At 38.3% G+C, this 14519-nt stretch overlaps 1 protein-coding gene across 1 annotated transcript in view; it reads left to right on the top strand.

The window, feature by feature from the left end:
- LOC136857321 (kinesin-like protein Klp61F) overlaps window positions 1–14519 on the top strand; it is a 191024-nt gene that overhangs the window by 32339 nt on the left and 144166 nt on the right. The window contains exon 2 of the mRNA XM_068230098.1: window positions 12105–12243. Within this exon, the coding sequence (XP_068086199.1) occupies window positions 12105–12243 (139 nt within the window). The remainder of the gene's footprint in view (window positions 1–12104; window positions 12244–14519) is intronic.

Raw genomic sequence — 14519 nt, 5'->3', positions numbered from 1 at the left:
ATAAGAAATGGCTCCAAACAAGGGCCGAGGCAGATAGGGAGTTGTATGTAGATGAAAGAAACAGAGCGAAACAAATAATTGTTGAATCCAAAAAGAAGTCATGGGAAGATTTTGGTAATAACCTGGAAAGGCTAGGTAAAACAGCAGGGAAACCTTTCTGGACAGTAATAAAGAATCTTAGGAAGGGAGGGAAAAAGGAAATGAACAGTGTTTTGAGCAATTCAGGTGAACTCATAATAGATCCCAGGGAATCACTGGAGAGGTGGAGGGAATATTTTGAACATCTTCTCAATGTAAAAGGAAATCATCCTGGTGGTGTTGTGAACAGCGAAGCTCAAGGGGAGGAGGAAAATGATGTTGGTGAAATTATGCTTGAGGAGGTGGAAAGGATGGTAAATAAACTCCATTGTCATAAAGCAGCAGGAATAGATGAAATTTGACCTGAAATGGTGAAGTATAGTGGGAAGGCAGGGATGAAATGGCTTCATAGAGTAGTAAAATTAGCGTGGAGTGTTGGTAAGGTACCTTCAGATTGGGCAAAAGCAGTAATTGCCCCTATCTATAAGCAAGGGAACAGGAAGGATTGCAACAACTATCGAGGTATCTCACTGATTAGTATACCAGGCAAAGTATTCACTGGCATCTTGGAAGGGAAGGTGCGATCAGTCGTTGAAAGGAAGTTGGATGAAAACCAGTGTGGTTTCAGACCACAGAGAGGCTGTCAGGATCAGATTTTCAGTATGCGCCAGGTAATTGAAAAATGCTACGAGAGGAATAGGCAGTTGTGTTTATGTTTCGTAGATCTAGAGAAAGCATATGACAGGGTACCGAGGGAAAAGATGTTCGCAATACTGGGGGACTATGGAATTAAAGGCAGATTATTAAAAGCAATCAAAGGCATTTATGTTGACAATTGGGCTTCAGTGAGAATTGATGGCAGAATGAGTTCTTGGTTCAGGGTACTTACAGGGGTTAGACAAGGCTGTAATCTTTCACCTTTGCTGTTTGTAGTTTACATGGATCATCTGCTGTAGTTTACATGGATCATCTGCTGAAAGGTATAAAATGGCAGAAAGGGATTCAATTAGGTGGAAATGTAGTAAGCAGTCTGGCTTATGCTGACGACTTGGTCTTAATGGCAGATTGTGCCGAAAGCCTACAGTCTAATTTCGTGGAACTTGAAAATAGGTGCAATGAGTATGGTATGAAAATTAGCCTCTCGAAGATTAAATTGATGTCAGTAGGTAAGAAATTCAACAGAATTGAATGTCAGATTGGTGATACAAAGCTAGAACAGGTCGATAATTTCAAGTATTTAGGTTGTGTGTTCTCCCAGGATGGTAATATAGTAAGTGAGATTGAATCAAGGTGCCGTAAAGCTAATGCAGTGAGCTCGCAGCTGCGATCGACTGTATTCTGTAAGAAGGAAGTCAGCTCCCAGACGAAACTATTTTACATCGGTCTGTTTTCAGACCAACTTTGCTTTACGGGAGCGAAAGCTGGGTGGACTCAGGATATCTTATTCATAAGTTAGAAGTAACAGACATCAAAGTAGCAAGAATGATTGCTGGTACAAACAGGTGGGAACAATGGCAGGAGGGCACTCGGAATGAAGAAATAAAGGCTAATCTAGGAATGAACTCGATGGATGAAGCTGTACGCATAAACCGGCTTCGGTGGTGGGGTCATGTGAGGCGAATGGAGGAGGATAGGTTACCTAGGAGAATAATGGACTCTGCTATGGAGGGTAAGAGAAGTAGAGGTAGACCAAGACGACGATGGTTAGACTCGGTTTCTAACGATTTAAAGATAAGAGGTATAGAACTAAATGAGGCCACAACACTAGTTGCAAATCGAGGATTGTGGCGACGTTTAGTAAATTCACAGAGGCTTGCAGACTGAACGCTGAAAGGCATAACAGTCTATAATGATTATGTATGTATGTATGTTTTAATTACACATTAGTAAACTAGGGGCTAGTTTTGTTCTTTGCTGGCCATCTTCAGCCTTAATGTAATACATCTAATAACTAAACAAATGTACAAACACACAATTGACATAAAAACAAATGTACAAACACACAACTGACATTAAAATCTGGGATGAAATATGTGTAAAATGTGAGGCTCTAAATTCTTAGGGCCGATTGCAGGAACAATGACCAGTTTCAAGCTTTAGAAAACATCCACCTAAACAGCGTCTAAATCGAGCACGATCTTCCATTGCATAAACAATGTTCAGTCGAAGTTTAACTAGACATCCCTTAAAGTTTCAATATTGGTTTGCAAGTGGAGATGGAAGTATCTTTCATGCGTGTCGCAACCAATGAAATTCGTTGGTGCGCTCGCCGAACGCCAGTCAGCTGTTTGTCTTCCTATACATTACTCAAATATGGCTAACCATGAGCATGACTTGCCCTCAGATAAGAGTATCGCTTTCGGTTGAAATTAAATCTCATTACCGACACTAAAGCGATGACACGCCACCGTTCAGGGAAGTATAGCTTTGATTATAGCGTTGTTACAGTGAGTGTAACCTACTCATAAATACGGTGGCTTCGACAAAGGGGAGATGAAGCAATCGTAATGTGTAACAGTGTGTGTTGTACGAGCCAAATAGATGTCGCTTGCATTCTGGAAATCATAGGTTCGAAACGAATCATCGGCAGCCCTGAAGATTGTTTTCGTAGTTTCCCTATTTTTACACCAGGCAAATACTAGGGCTGTTATTATGGCCACGGCTCTTCTTCCCCAGTCCTCTTTAAACAATAATCACCACCACTTGCCTTTTCCTATATGATAGTTGCCAAAAACTTGTACGATTTTATATATACAGTTGAACCTGCTTTATACGTAACTCTGTTCTACGTAATTCGTATTTGTACGTAATTTCCTTTAGGTCCCGGCAAAATGTAATTTAAAAGCGTGTTAATTAAACCTTATTTGTACGTAATCCGTTTATAGGTAATTCGCTGTTATACCTATTAAGTGCCAGTGAAATATAACTGAGTTTTGCGCAGTTGTAATGAGAATGTGCTTTTAAAAAAGAAACTACTGTATTTACGAAGTTTCGTCTTTGTTGGCGTAGGCGGAAGTAGAGCAATTGGCTTTTGATGCTGAAACAGAACAGAGTTTCGCCGAGTGACATTGTTGACCCTTACTTACTGGCGGCTTAACAAAGGCGAGTCCCCTTCGCTCCTCCTATACCTTCGTCATTTTTGACACGCCGCCAAAGATTAAGATACATTATAAGCAAAGTGGGTGGTTTTGGTGCGGAAACAAAAGAAAATACAGTAAATTTGTTTGAATATGAGAATTCCTTTCGTGGGAACAACGGAGAAGTAAAATGTCCACGATGCCGGTATCTGGTGTTTACTGCTGAACAGTAGATGTGTCGTTCAGTTGCTTTTGATTAGCCATGGAGAACAGAAAAGGAAAAGTTATATGAGAATTGGACCCTAATCCACACAAAACAAAAGGTCACCAGTAAAGAAAACTCTATTTTGGACTAGTTCTTAAAACTAGGTTCAAAATCAGCAAAGCGCAGCCGTCAGCAAGATGGAAGGTACGTAAATTTGGAGAAAGTACTTTTCACATGGTTCCAGCAAAAGCGGGCTGCAGCTCTACCAATTAGTGGAGACATGCTGAAGGCAAAGGCGATAGATTTAGCTAAAATGATTATCACTGCTGCTTTCAAGGCTTCATCAGGATGGTTGCAAGGATTTAAAAATCGTCATGGAATCACAGGGAGAACAATTTGCGGTGATTTAAAAAGCTGTGGACGACGTCATGTGCAACACTGGAAATAAGAGGTTCTGCCGGGTATCGTAAACGATTATCAGCCTCCAAACATCTACAGTTGTGATGAGACCGGCCTATTCTACAATCTCCTTCTAATAAAACATTAACTGAAAAAGGCGACTCATGCCATGGAGGGAAGAAAAGTAAAATTTGTGTAACAGTACTTCTCGCCACCAATGCAGATGGATCTGACAAACTTCCTCCACTTGTGATAGGAAAATCGAAGAATCCGAGGTGTTTTAAGGGTGCGAAAAAAAAACCTAAGGAATATGAATCCAATGGAACAGTGGTTGAAAACACTGGACATTAAAATGAAAAAGAAACTGAAGAAGATCCTTCTTCTTATGGATCGTTCTGCAACACATCCACCTCAAATCGTTCTGGAGAATGTCCGAATGGAATTTTCCCTCCTAACCGTACCAGTGTTCTACAACAACTTGATTTGAGCATCATTGTCCGGCTCCATGGCTAAATGGTTAGCGTGCTCGCCTTTGGTCACAAGGGTGGCGGGTTCGATTCCCGCCAGGGTCGGGAATTTTAATCATAATTGGTTAATTTCGTCGGCACGGGGGCTGGTTGTATGTGTCGTCTCCATCACCATTTCATCCTCGTCACGACACGCAGGTCGCCTACTGGCGTCAAATCGAAAGACCTGCATCTGGCGAGCCGAACATGTCCTTGGACACTCCCGGCACTAAAAGCCATACACCATTTCATTTCATTGCATTTGGGCATCACTGCAAATTTCAAAGTGCATTATAGAAAAATGTTGGTTCAACATTTAATAACACTGAGTAATGCAGGAAATGAACCTCTCTTCAATTAATTTCTTACAAGCCATGGACTTTATTTCGACTGCCTGGAAGCAGGTGTCATCCTCCACAATCAGCAACAGTTTCCGCAAAGCTGGTTGCATTTCGATGACAATCTGGCTGTATGTGGAGAACTACCGGATAAAGAGATTATTGCTAATGTATGCCAACAACGCGGCGGTGATGGACCAGCTACAAGCGATAGTGACATTGGAGGTGGAGATAACGACTTGAATCTTGACATCTGAACTGAGTGAAGTGTTAAGTGTAATCTAAGTGTGTAGGCGTTACATCAGTGCAATAAATTGTAGTGAAAATGCTTTGAATTCATGACTAAGTCTTTTAGAGGAGATTTATACTCTTAATGCAAGAACAGTGAAACAAGCCAAACTATCTGATTTCTTTAAGGCTGGGTCAAGTTCAAATAATATTTTCTGTCTTAATGTATTTATTATTTATTTACACATGTAGGTCTATTTCATCGGTTTTTCGGTAAATATGTGATGTATTGCGTAAGTCTGATTTCTAAGTAATTCTGAGTTACAAGTAGTTTATTCTCTTCCCCTTGCTATATGCATAAGTCAGGTTCAACTGTATATGTATAAATATAAAAAACCCATACAACCCATTTTTTAGTTTTCACCCTTCTGTTTACTTGAATCCCGGTTGATGTATGTGACAGTCCTCTGATGATCCATGAATATAACAAAATATTTCAGTTTCCAAGAATTGTATTCAAGTTGACAATTACTGGCCTGTCCCTTTGTCAATATCAAGAAACTAGTCTCTCGAAAAGCGAAACCTTATTTTACGATCTATCTCCCCGTACATGTCAAACGGAATTGCTGTGATTTAGCAGTGCGCGACCCACAGAGAGGCTGTCGGACTAACCTTTCTTCCCGGAATCGTCTCAACATAATACAAATTACATGTTTGATCGTACATAACCTCTGATTGTGATTCACTTTTCTCGTTTTGAGTTTAAACAGTCCTCTTGGCAGTGTTTAAACATGACCAGTTGAACTTAGGTTTTAGACAGTGTCTAAGTGATAATGTCTCTGCAATGCGGCAGCCATACTTACGCATTGTTTAACTGTAGACATCGTCTAAATACCGTTTCTGCAATCGGCTCTTAGCATCTGGAGTATGCTCATCATCCAGACTCTTCCTTGCATTAATATTCATTGAATTTTTAGTTCCATCACTGTTAATCATTACAATTTCAGTTGCCAAATGGGAACTGCTAAATGTTGATTCTGTTGATAGTTAAAATTAATGAATTGAAGGAGAGCATGTTGGTCAAATGGCATAGATTATGAGGCTTACCTCTCGTTGCGGCATGTGGTGCGTGGTCTATTGGTGTGTGCCTATTGTTGCACTAACACGCCCTCTCCTTCAATTCATTTTATCTAATTTTACCTATCATTTATTCAGGTTAACTTCATGGACACCGCAATGAATTGTGAATTTATACCAGCCACAAATTAAGAATGTGTCAGTTTTAACCATATCTTCAAGCGCTGTCCTGACAATGTCCAACAGCGTTTCAGCATGATTTTAACAAGCACTATGGGAACATTTCATTTAATTTATGTTGGTTTATATGGAAACACCATCTAGCAGTTCTGCGTCAGCTGGTGGTTATTTACAGTGGCATCCAGTGGCTTGCATACTGCTAATACTGCTCTACTAGATTTGGTGATTGAGGGTCTGACTACAAAATCAACATTATTTTACACATAGTTCATCACAGATTTTTATGCAAATTGTGTGTTTGTACATTTGTTTCTATGTCAGCTGTGTGCTTATACATTTGCTTAGTTATTACATGTATTACATTAAGGCTGAAGATCGTTAGCCCAGGCCGAAACTCTCTAGTTTAGTAATGTAATTCAAAATTATTGCATGTTGTAGTATTGAAAAGATGGAATATTACTACATTAATTTAATAATCATTATTGTGGCCAGAATTCAATATGGATCAAAACCATGAAGTTTATATCCTATGATTTCTTTAGAAACATTATACATTTTCCAATTGTAAATCCATTAAGAATTCCATGGTTTTGCCAGACTCTTCATAATTATAATCGGAACCCCGTCACACAATGTGTTCATTTGACGCTAAAACATATGTTCTCTAATGTATCTGTTAGGGACACGGACTGAAGTTTCTAATTCCTGTAAATGTTAAGATATCACCTTAATATTTGGTTGGCTCAAATTGTGGTAGTATGAATATATGTACCAAATTTGATCAGTGTAGCTTTACTAGTTTCATAGATATTATTGTCCAATATTTGCAAATTATGTGAATATTCTAATGTCAAGCGTATCAAACCCATCCAGATACCACATATTTCAAATAATGTAGTACCTTATTCTTTTATAAATGAAACTGCATCATTTTCGAGATCATATTATTTACTATGGAGATAGGATCTCGTAGAAGTTTATTTTTTTGTAAAATTATTGAAATTGTAAGGTTTGATTTATTTGCTGGTAAACCAGAACTGCAATCAGAAAAGTAATGCACACTTTTATGGATAATGTAGCAAGGAACATTCATGTGAATTTTCATGGTACACGGCAAAATTGTATTTTAATATTTTTTTTTTTTTTACCCGCTTGTTCTCAGTTGTCAGTATTAGTAATTCTCTTGCTATACTGTATGTGCTGAGAGCTGCTAGCAAACCTTATTTTTATATTATGACTTACACCAGAATGCTTGTGTACCATGAAACAGCAGTTTCTTACCCTCTAGTTCATTCCATGATAAATTTTTTTTTTGAACTAGCAGGACTTTTATTATTATTATTATTATTATTATTATTATTATTATTATTATTATCCCACTCATAGGCTGAATGGTCAGCATTGAGGCCTTCGGTTCAGAGGGTCCCGGGTTCGATTCCCGTCCAGGTCGGCAATTTTAATCGCTTATTAAAATTATAAAATCTTTTTATTTACAACCACCTACTCAATACAATACAAAACGCTCATTGAATTATAAAATAATCATGAGGTGTCTTAAATAATGGGACATGTTTCGTTCGGCATAGCGAACATCATCAGCCGTTAATGTACAAAAACTAGGTCAGGGCCCTGAGCTTGAATGATCAAAGTTGTTAAAAGAATAATAATGTCGTAATAAAAAGTAATATAATAACATTAGACTTAAATTGTAACATTATGTACAGATTAACATCGAATTTGTGGTGGAATACATTGAACGATGGGGTTGTTAAAGTAATGTAAAGTAATGTAATGTAATGTAATTTTAATCGCGTCTGATTAATTCTTCTGACCTGGGGACTGGGTGTTAGTGTGTGTATCCCAACACTTCCGTATTCAGAGAACACACTAAACTATCAGCCATCACCGAAACACGCAATAGTAATTACGCCCCTCCGTATTGGGTTGGTGTCAGGAAGGGCATCCGGCCGCAAAATAGAGCCAAATCAATATGTGCAACACATTTCACACCCGCGACCCCACAGAGGTGGAAAAAGTTGTGGATGAAGTTGGGGGTGGTTGTTGTTAGTCATGAAGATTATGCAGACTGTGGTAATGTTGCTTCAGTTGCGGGAGTTTAGTCTTATTTACTGTTCGGACTATACTGCAGCTTCTGTTACGAAACCAGGGAATTCCAGGTACCCTTCTCCATACATCCCTTTCTCTCGCCCAAGGTTGTTCCACTGGCCTTGCAGTTCTGTACTGTAATTCCAAAGCTTCTCTTACCCCATTGCAACATAAACAACCTGCTCATAATGGTACTGTATCTAATCTTATTCGTATCTGACCAACACTGTCCCAGGCATCTGGACTGGCTTCTTTTGAAATGCATTGGCAAGGTACAGTATAAAGTAATCAGTTGTGTTAAAAAGTACAGTGGCAAGTGCATGCTTATTGTATGTCAACTAAATGTTGTAAGCATTAAAAAAATTGAAGCCGCAAGATAGGTGGAAAATGTTGAAATGTTGCAAAATGTTGCTGTGGATTATGGAGTTGTGTCAACAGTGGCGGTTTGGGTAAGGACAATATCTACATCAATTGAGCATTCCTCTAAGATACTTAACTGCAAAGCTATGAAGGAGGGCGGGTATTAAAAGGTACATGAAACCGTATTTGTTTCACACAACAACTTGAAAAAGGAATACTGTTATTCGGTCCCATAATTCAAGAGAAGGCTAAATTATTGGCTACAAAGTTAGGGGATGATGGAAAGGACTTCAAGGCTAGTTCAGGATGGCTAGATAGATTTAAAAATAGACTAGCAGTTTCCCGCTAGCTCCGCCCGCAATGTACAATGTATGGTGTTGTTCGTTACTATCCTCACGGATGTATTTGCAAAGTTCCGACTTAACGAAATAAAGCACATGATCTGCTGAGGTAATAGTATGTAATATTGTGTCAAGAAAACAATTGAAAATACATTACACAAAGAAATTGAATTAAACGTTCCTTGGAACAACACTACGCGCCGAACTATTAAAAAGTCCTTCGTCATTGAGACAAATGTACTCGTAACTTTTCTCAGAATCTAGCAATTTGAATAGGTAGGAGCTGAAATGAAAGATCTTGATCCACTGAGTGTTCTTAGGTCAAAACGAACTCTGTACCTCAATTAGAGCCAAAGATATGATAACTTCCATGAGACAAAAAAATTGAAAAAATGAAATAATTTGAGGAAGGTGGAGGTTAAGTGATTTATAGTGCCTGATGACAAATCTGTGCATGAATACCTTTCAGTTACAAAAATGAAGGAATTCGACCGGATAGAATGGCCGTACTGACTGACTTTAGTTTCGATCAACTTTTTATTATATATAGATATGGCATTCGTCAGTTACATCTAACATAGGGAAATCGATAAACCCTGTAGCTCTTAAAAATATTGCTACCACTGCTTTGCCAGTTTATTATAGAGCTCAAAAAGTGCCTGTATGTCATCACAACTTTTCGAAGAAAGTTTGTACCAAGATTTAAATATTTTTTGAAGTATAAGGAATTGCCCAGAAAAGCAACTTTATTGATTGAAAATGCCCTAACAAACTCGGGATCTAGCTCGATAGCTGCAGGCGCTTAAGTGCGGCCTCTATCCGGTGGGTTCGAATCCCACTGTCGGCTGCCCTGAAGATGGTTTTCCGTGGTTTCCCATTTTCACACCAGGCAAATGCTGGCGCTGTACCTTAAGACCACGGCCGCTTCCTTCCCACTCCTAGCCCTCTCCTGTACCACCGTCGCCATAAGACCTATCGGTTTTGGTGCGATGTGAAGCATATTATAAAAAAAACACCCAGGGAAGTTGGTGTGCGTATGTATGTATATTCAGTCAGTCAGTCAGCGCTTCCGCTGGTGGGATCCTCAACAGCTCTGCCATCAGCTGTCATAGATGGCTCAGGCATCACTGAAGAGGCGTACTAGGGAAATGAGTGGGTGAAGTAGTTTCCCGTTGCTTTCCCCACCGAGCCAGAGTTGCTATTACATATCAGTCTGCCAAGCCCACTGAAATGCATCAACCGACCCTATGAGCAACATTTTCACACCATTCATAGCAGGGACTGGCTGCATAAAGAATTGGTATTACTAGCATCGCTCATACCTCAGTCACTTTCATATTGTCAAAGCCAAGGATGACAGAGACAGATCTATGAAAGTAACAAAATTGCTCTAGCCTATACCAGAAGACATTGTGCACTGTAAACACTATGTCCTGCCAGCAAAGGCATAGGGAAGTTGGAAAGCGGTGTTATTGTTCGGTTTCTGCCTCCTAATGTGACAAGCTTAGTTCAGCCCATGGACCTGGGCATTCTGGAAGCATTACGCCATTATCATGCGTTTCTGCTACGATGTATTCTAAGTGATTGCGAATTATCCGGTAGAAGTCTCACGGATTTGTTGATGACTATGATCATGAAACGTGATTTGTTGGTGTGCCCAATCCTGGGAAAAGGTTATATCAGTGACTCTTAATAATTCCTGAAACAAACTGTATGAAGGGATTTTTTTGGAAGATGAGGAAAATGACAACCTGTTACAGATGGTGAAACAAATTCCAGGATTTGAGAATATTGACCAGTATGAGGTGAACGAGTGGCTACAATCAGATGATGCTGAACTTGATCTAACAGGCCATTAAACAGTGGATTCAGTGTTTCTGTCAAGGGTGAAGCAGATGACTCCGACCTTGACAATAGCAGTTCTGAGAATAGTTACAGCAGATGATAGATTTGGTGCATTGCAGGCAATATTGACTTTGCATGTTTATTAAAATACAGTACTGTAAAAAAATTACTGTATAGAGTATTCATTTCGGTAGTAACAATTTTCATTATTTCAGATTGCTTTGCACTTTTTTTAACAAATCAATGAATCTACACCAGGTGTTGTATTGTTGATTAAATGGTGACACTAGAAAACGGCTAACGAGAATTTAATGAAAATCGGTATGCAAAGTCAGGGAATAAGTCGCTACAATATAGGCCATAAATAATTTTATTTACGCTGAAAGAAATGGTACTAGTTCAGGAGAACCATAAAATTTAGTTCTTAAATATTTGTTATTAGTAGTCCTATCGATAAATACTACATAACTGATGTTATATAGTATTAAATTAAATAGTTTACAAATTTTTGCCGTACTGGGTATGATAAGAGATTCATGAATTTGGATTTTTGTTGCTTAAGATCATATCAGCGCAGTCATGAGAAAATGGGTGAACGGAATTTAATGAAAATTGGTATGTAAAGTCAGGGAATAAGCAACTACAATTGACGCTATAAATAATTTTATAAGATGCCGTAATGTCACAGATTCGAAAGAAAACTAAATGTGAAGGCCTACAATATAGAAAGGTCATAAACTTGATCAACAATAACATTACATTGACCGTTGTTTGTTGTGATGTGCTTTCTTTTCTGTTGCCACTCATCTCCAATAGACGGGATTACTGTTGCGTACAGAGTATGTAGCTAACAATGCATTATTTGAATACTGAAAGCAGCAATATCCATAACAATAAGACTGTTAACTATTTTGGCAGTGACATACTGTATATTCAGTTTAATTTCATTCTTCAGATCTCTATAAACATACGTTTATGCATAAATTTTTAATTGCATTATACAGTGAGCACAAATATAAATTGTATCAAGACTGCATCTGTAGGCATTCACAATATTGTCTTTTTTCTCTTTCCTTGTTAATAGGCATTCCTAGTAATTCAATATCCAGCCAGCACGTTTGTCAAATAAGCAAGCTGTTCTGTATATTGATACATTGCACATAATTTTGGAAAAGATTTTTGGTTATGTATTTTCTTCAGTGTTGTGCAGGATTCACATGATACAGGATGTAGATGTAATGTTTGGGATGGGATGCCCTGATTGTATGTATAAATATTCATTACCTATTGTGCTTTATTGTTACCCTCATTGTTTTATTTACCTCTTTATCATTTAGTAAGTGGATAATTTGTTAATTTTTCAGGCCCCTGAGTAATAATGAGAAATGTAAAAATGTTATCGATTATCCTGGACCAAGAGAGCTGCTGGTTAGAGAACGACCTTTTGACAAGAATTCCAGGAAGTTTATGTTCGACAAAGTATTTGGACCCTCCTGTCAGCAGGTAACTTGATCTCATCCACTGATGCCAGAATGTACCGACTAATTTTCTAATATGAGGTGTTATTTGATTTTTTTTATTGCTGTACAAGGGTAATGAACATGAATGAGAGATTTCTGTAAGATCACACCCCCGTTTATGAATTATATTTCTCCTGATTGCACTCTGTTTCTGTCAGTTCATGTATGTCAAGTTTACTCTGTTTGGCTGTTATGGTGATCTTTGGAAAAGAAATACCAAGTATGGCTGACGGACTAATATGTGAAATTGGGTTTTCCATAATAGTGTTTCTTTCTGCAGCATTTGTGAGTGTTTATTATGTGGTCAACTGGTTATACCTATGCCGGGTATGCATGGGTCCCTAACAATGTGGTTATGTTTTCCCCAGTAAGTGTTTCAGCTTGCTGCAGTATATCTGGTTCTGTTGATGGAACTTCTCTGGGTAGACACATTGTGTATTTGTCTTGATCTGAGAATGCATACATGTAGGGCTGGTTCTACCACCTAAGGGTAAAGTAGCACTTGCCCTCCATGTAAAAGGATATTTCCATTTGACCACTCTCGCATAGCGCTATTAGCAGCATAAATTGCAGTTACCCGGCGCATAACTTTGAGGGTAATAGATAAGAAAAATGTTCCACCGATCAATACATTTATTGTGGATGAATTATTACACTAGTACCGGTTTCGACCTATCTTGGCCATCATCAGCTAGCACACAAATTTACAGTCATAGGATAAATTACAAAGAAGTTACTTAAGAGCATCCGGATGTCTGATAAAAAAATGGAAGTAAAATATATTGCAGTATGTTGCGTTAAAATAGCTCTGATTAAAAGTAGTGATGGTAGAATAAACTAAAACCTATTGATTGAGCATGGACATGAGTACATAAACACATTAAAATATATATGCCACATCATAGGGACAGTTCCAGGGACGTGGTACTATGGAACACCGTGGTGTTGGATGTTAGCTGAGTTCCAGATTGCTGCTTGCAGAGCAGTATTAAACTGTTCGAGCTCAACAAGAAGGCGTACGTCAGGTGATATCAGTGCTTTTTCCATTCAAAGACATAATTCTAACTTTGAACAGAACTTTTATAAACAGTGTCATTACTGACAAAGAGCATCAAAAGCTCACTTACTTAATGTTTCATAAACTTGGAAAATTAACGCTTTACGACACTCAAAAGTAAGGACAGACTTCCAAATAAGTGTGCTCTTGTAATGTTGTATTTTCTCACTTGTTGGGACTTCAGGATTTCAACTGAGTGTTTCATTCATAGCGAAAGTGTATCATAAACTCTTAATTTACGATATTTACGCCAAGTGCATAATAAATCACAAAAAACCGGGCGAGTTGGCCGTGCGCGTAGAGGCGCGCGGCTGTGAGCTTGCATCCGGGAGATAGTAGGTTCGAATCCCACTATCGGCAGCCCTGAAAATGGTTTTCCGTGGTTTCCCATTTTCACACCAGGCAAATGCTGGGGCTGTACCTTAATTAAGGCCACGGCCGCTTCCTTCCAACTCCTAGACCTTTCCTATCCCATCGTCGCCATAAGACCTATCTGTGTCGGCGCGACGTAAAGCCTCTAGCAAAAAAAAATCACAAAAAATAGGACAATACTCAGAACCTTACACCAGAAGATCAGATTTAATTTCAAGTGAGTTTTACGTGTTTACAAGAAGGAATTACAGATTTTACTTTATTTAATTCATGTAGAAAGCGTAATCTGAAATCGCAAGTGCAAATAGAAAAGACTTTAGGATTTCTTAATTACTTACAACATGCTTATTAATTTATGCCATGAAAGTTATGATGGACATAGCTGATTGAGAAAGACATTATTCAATTGAATTTTACTTGATCAACTTGATTTTTTGATATTCTGTTGTTAAAATTGGGATTTATTTTCTAGTAAATATCTATGATTCGGTGATATAATAGGGTGACCTTCCAGAAATTGAATAAAGGAAAGAAAGATATAATATCTATTGTTTCGCCTTGCGATCCTCCCTCTGTGTACCTTCTAAGGACTAGGCACCCCTTAGAAAGACCTCATGCTCTTGAAAATCAACTTTTCCTGGTACAATATGTTTAATCACAATATTATCTGCTAGGAAAATGCATTATTTTGTGGCATTTATAAAAAGTGTTTTTAGTACTGTTGCACAGGTGACAGATTCCCTATCAATTGTTTACCCAGTCTTTTCTTAAGTGTCAAAGAAATAGGAATTCTTCCGAACATTTCCCTTAATAAATACTTCTGTTCCCTA

Source organism: Anabrus simplex, chromosome 1 (assembly GCF_040414725.1).
Source record: "Anabrus simplex isolate iqAnaSimp1 chromosome 1, ASM4041472v1, whole genome shotgun sequence".
Classification (NCBI taxonomy): Eukaryota; Metazoa; Arthropoda; class Insecta; order Orthoptera; family Tettigoniidae; genus Anabrus; species Anabrus simplex.
The sequence above is the reverse complement of the archived record's forward strand: the minus strand, read 5'-3'. Positions and strand labels throughout refer to the sequence as shown.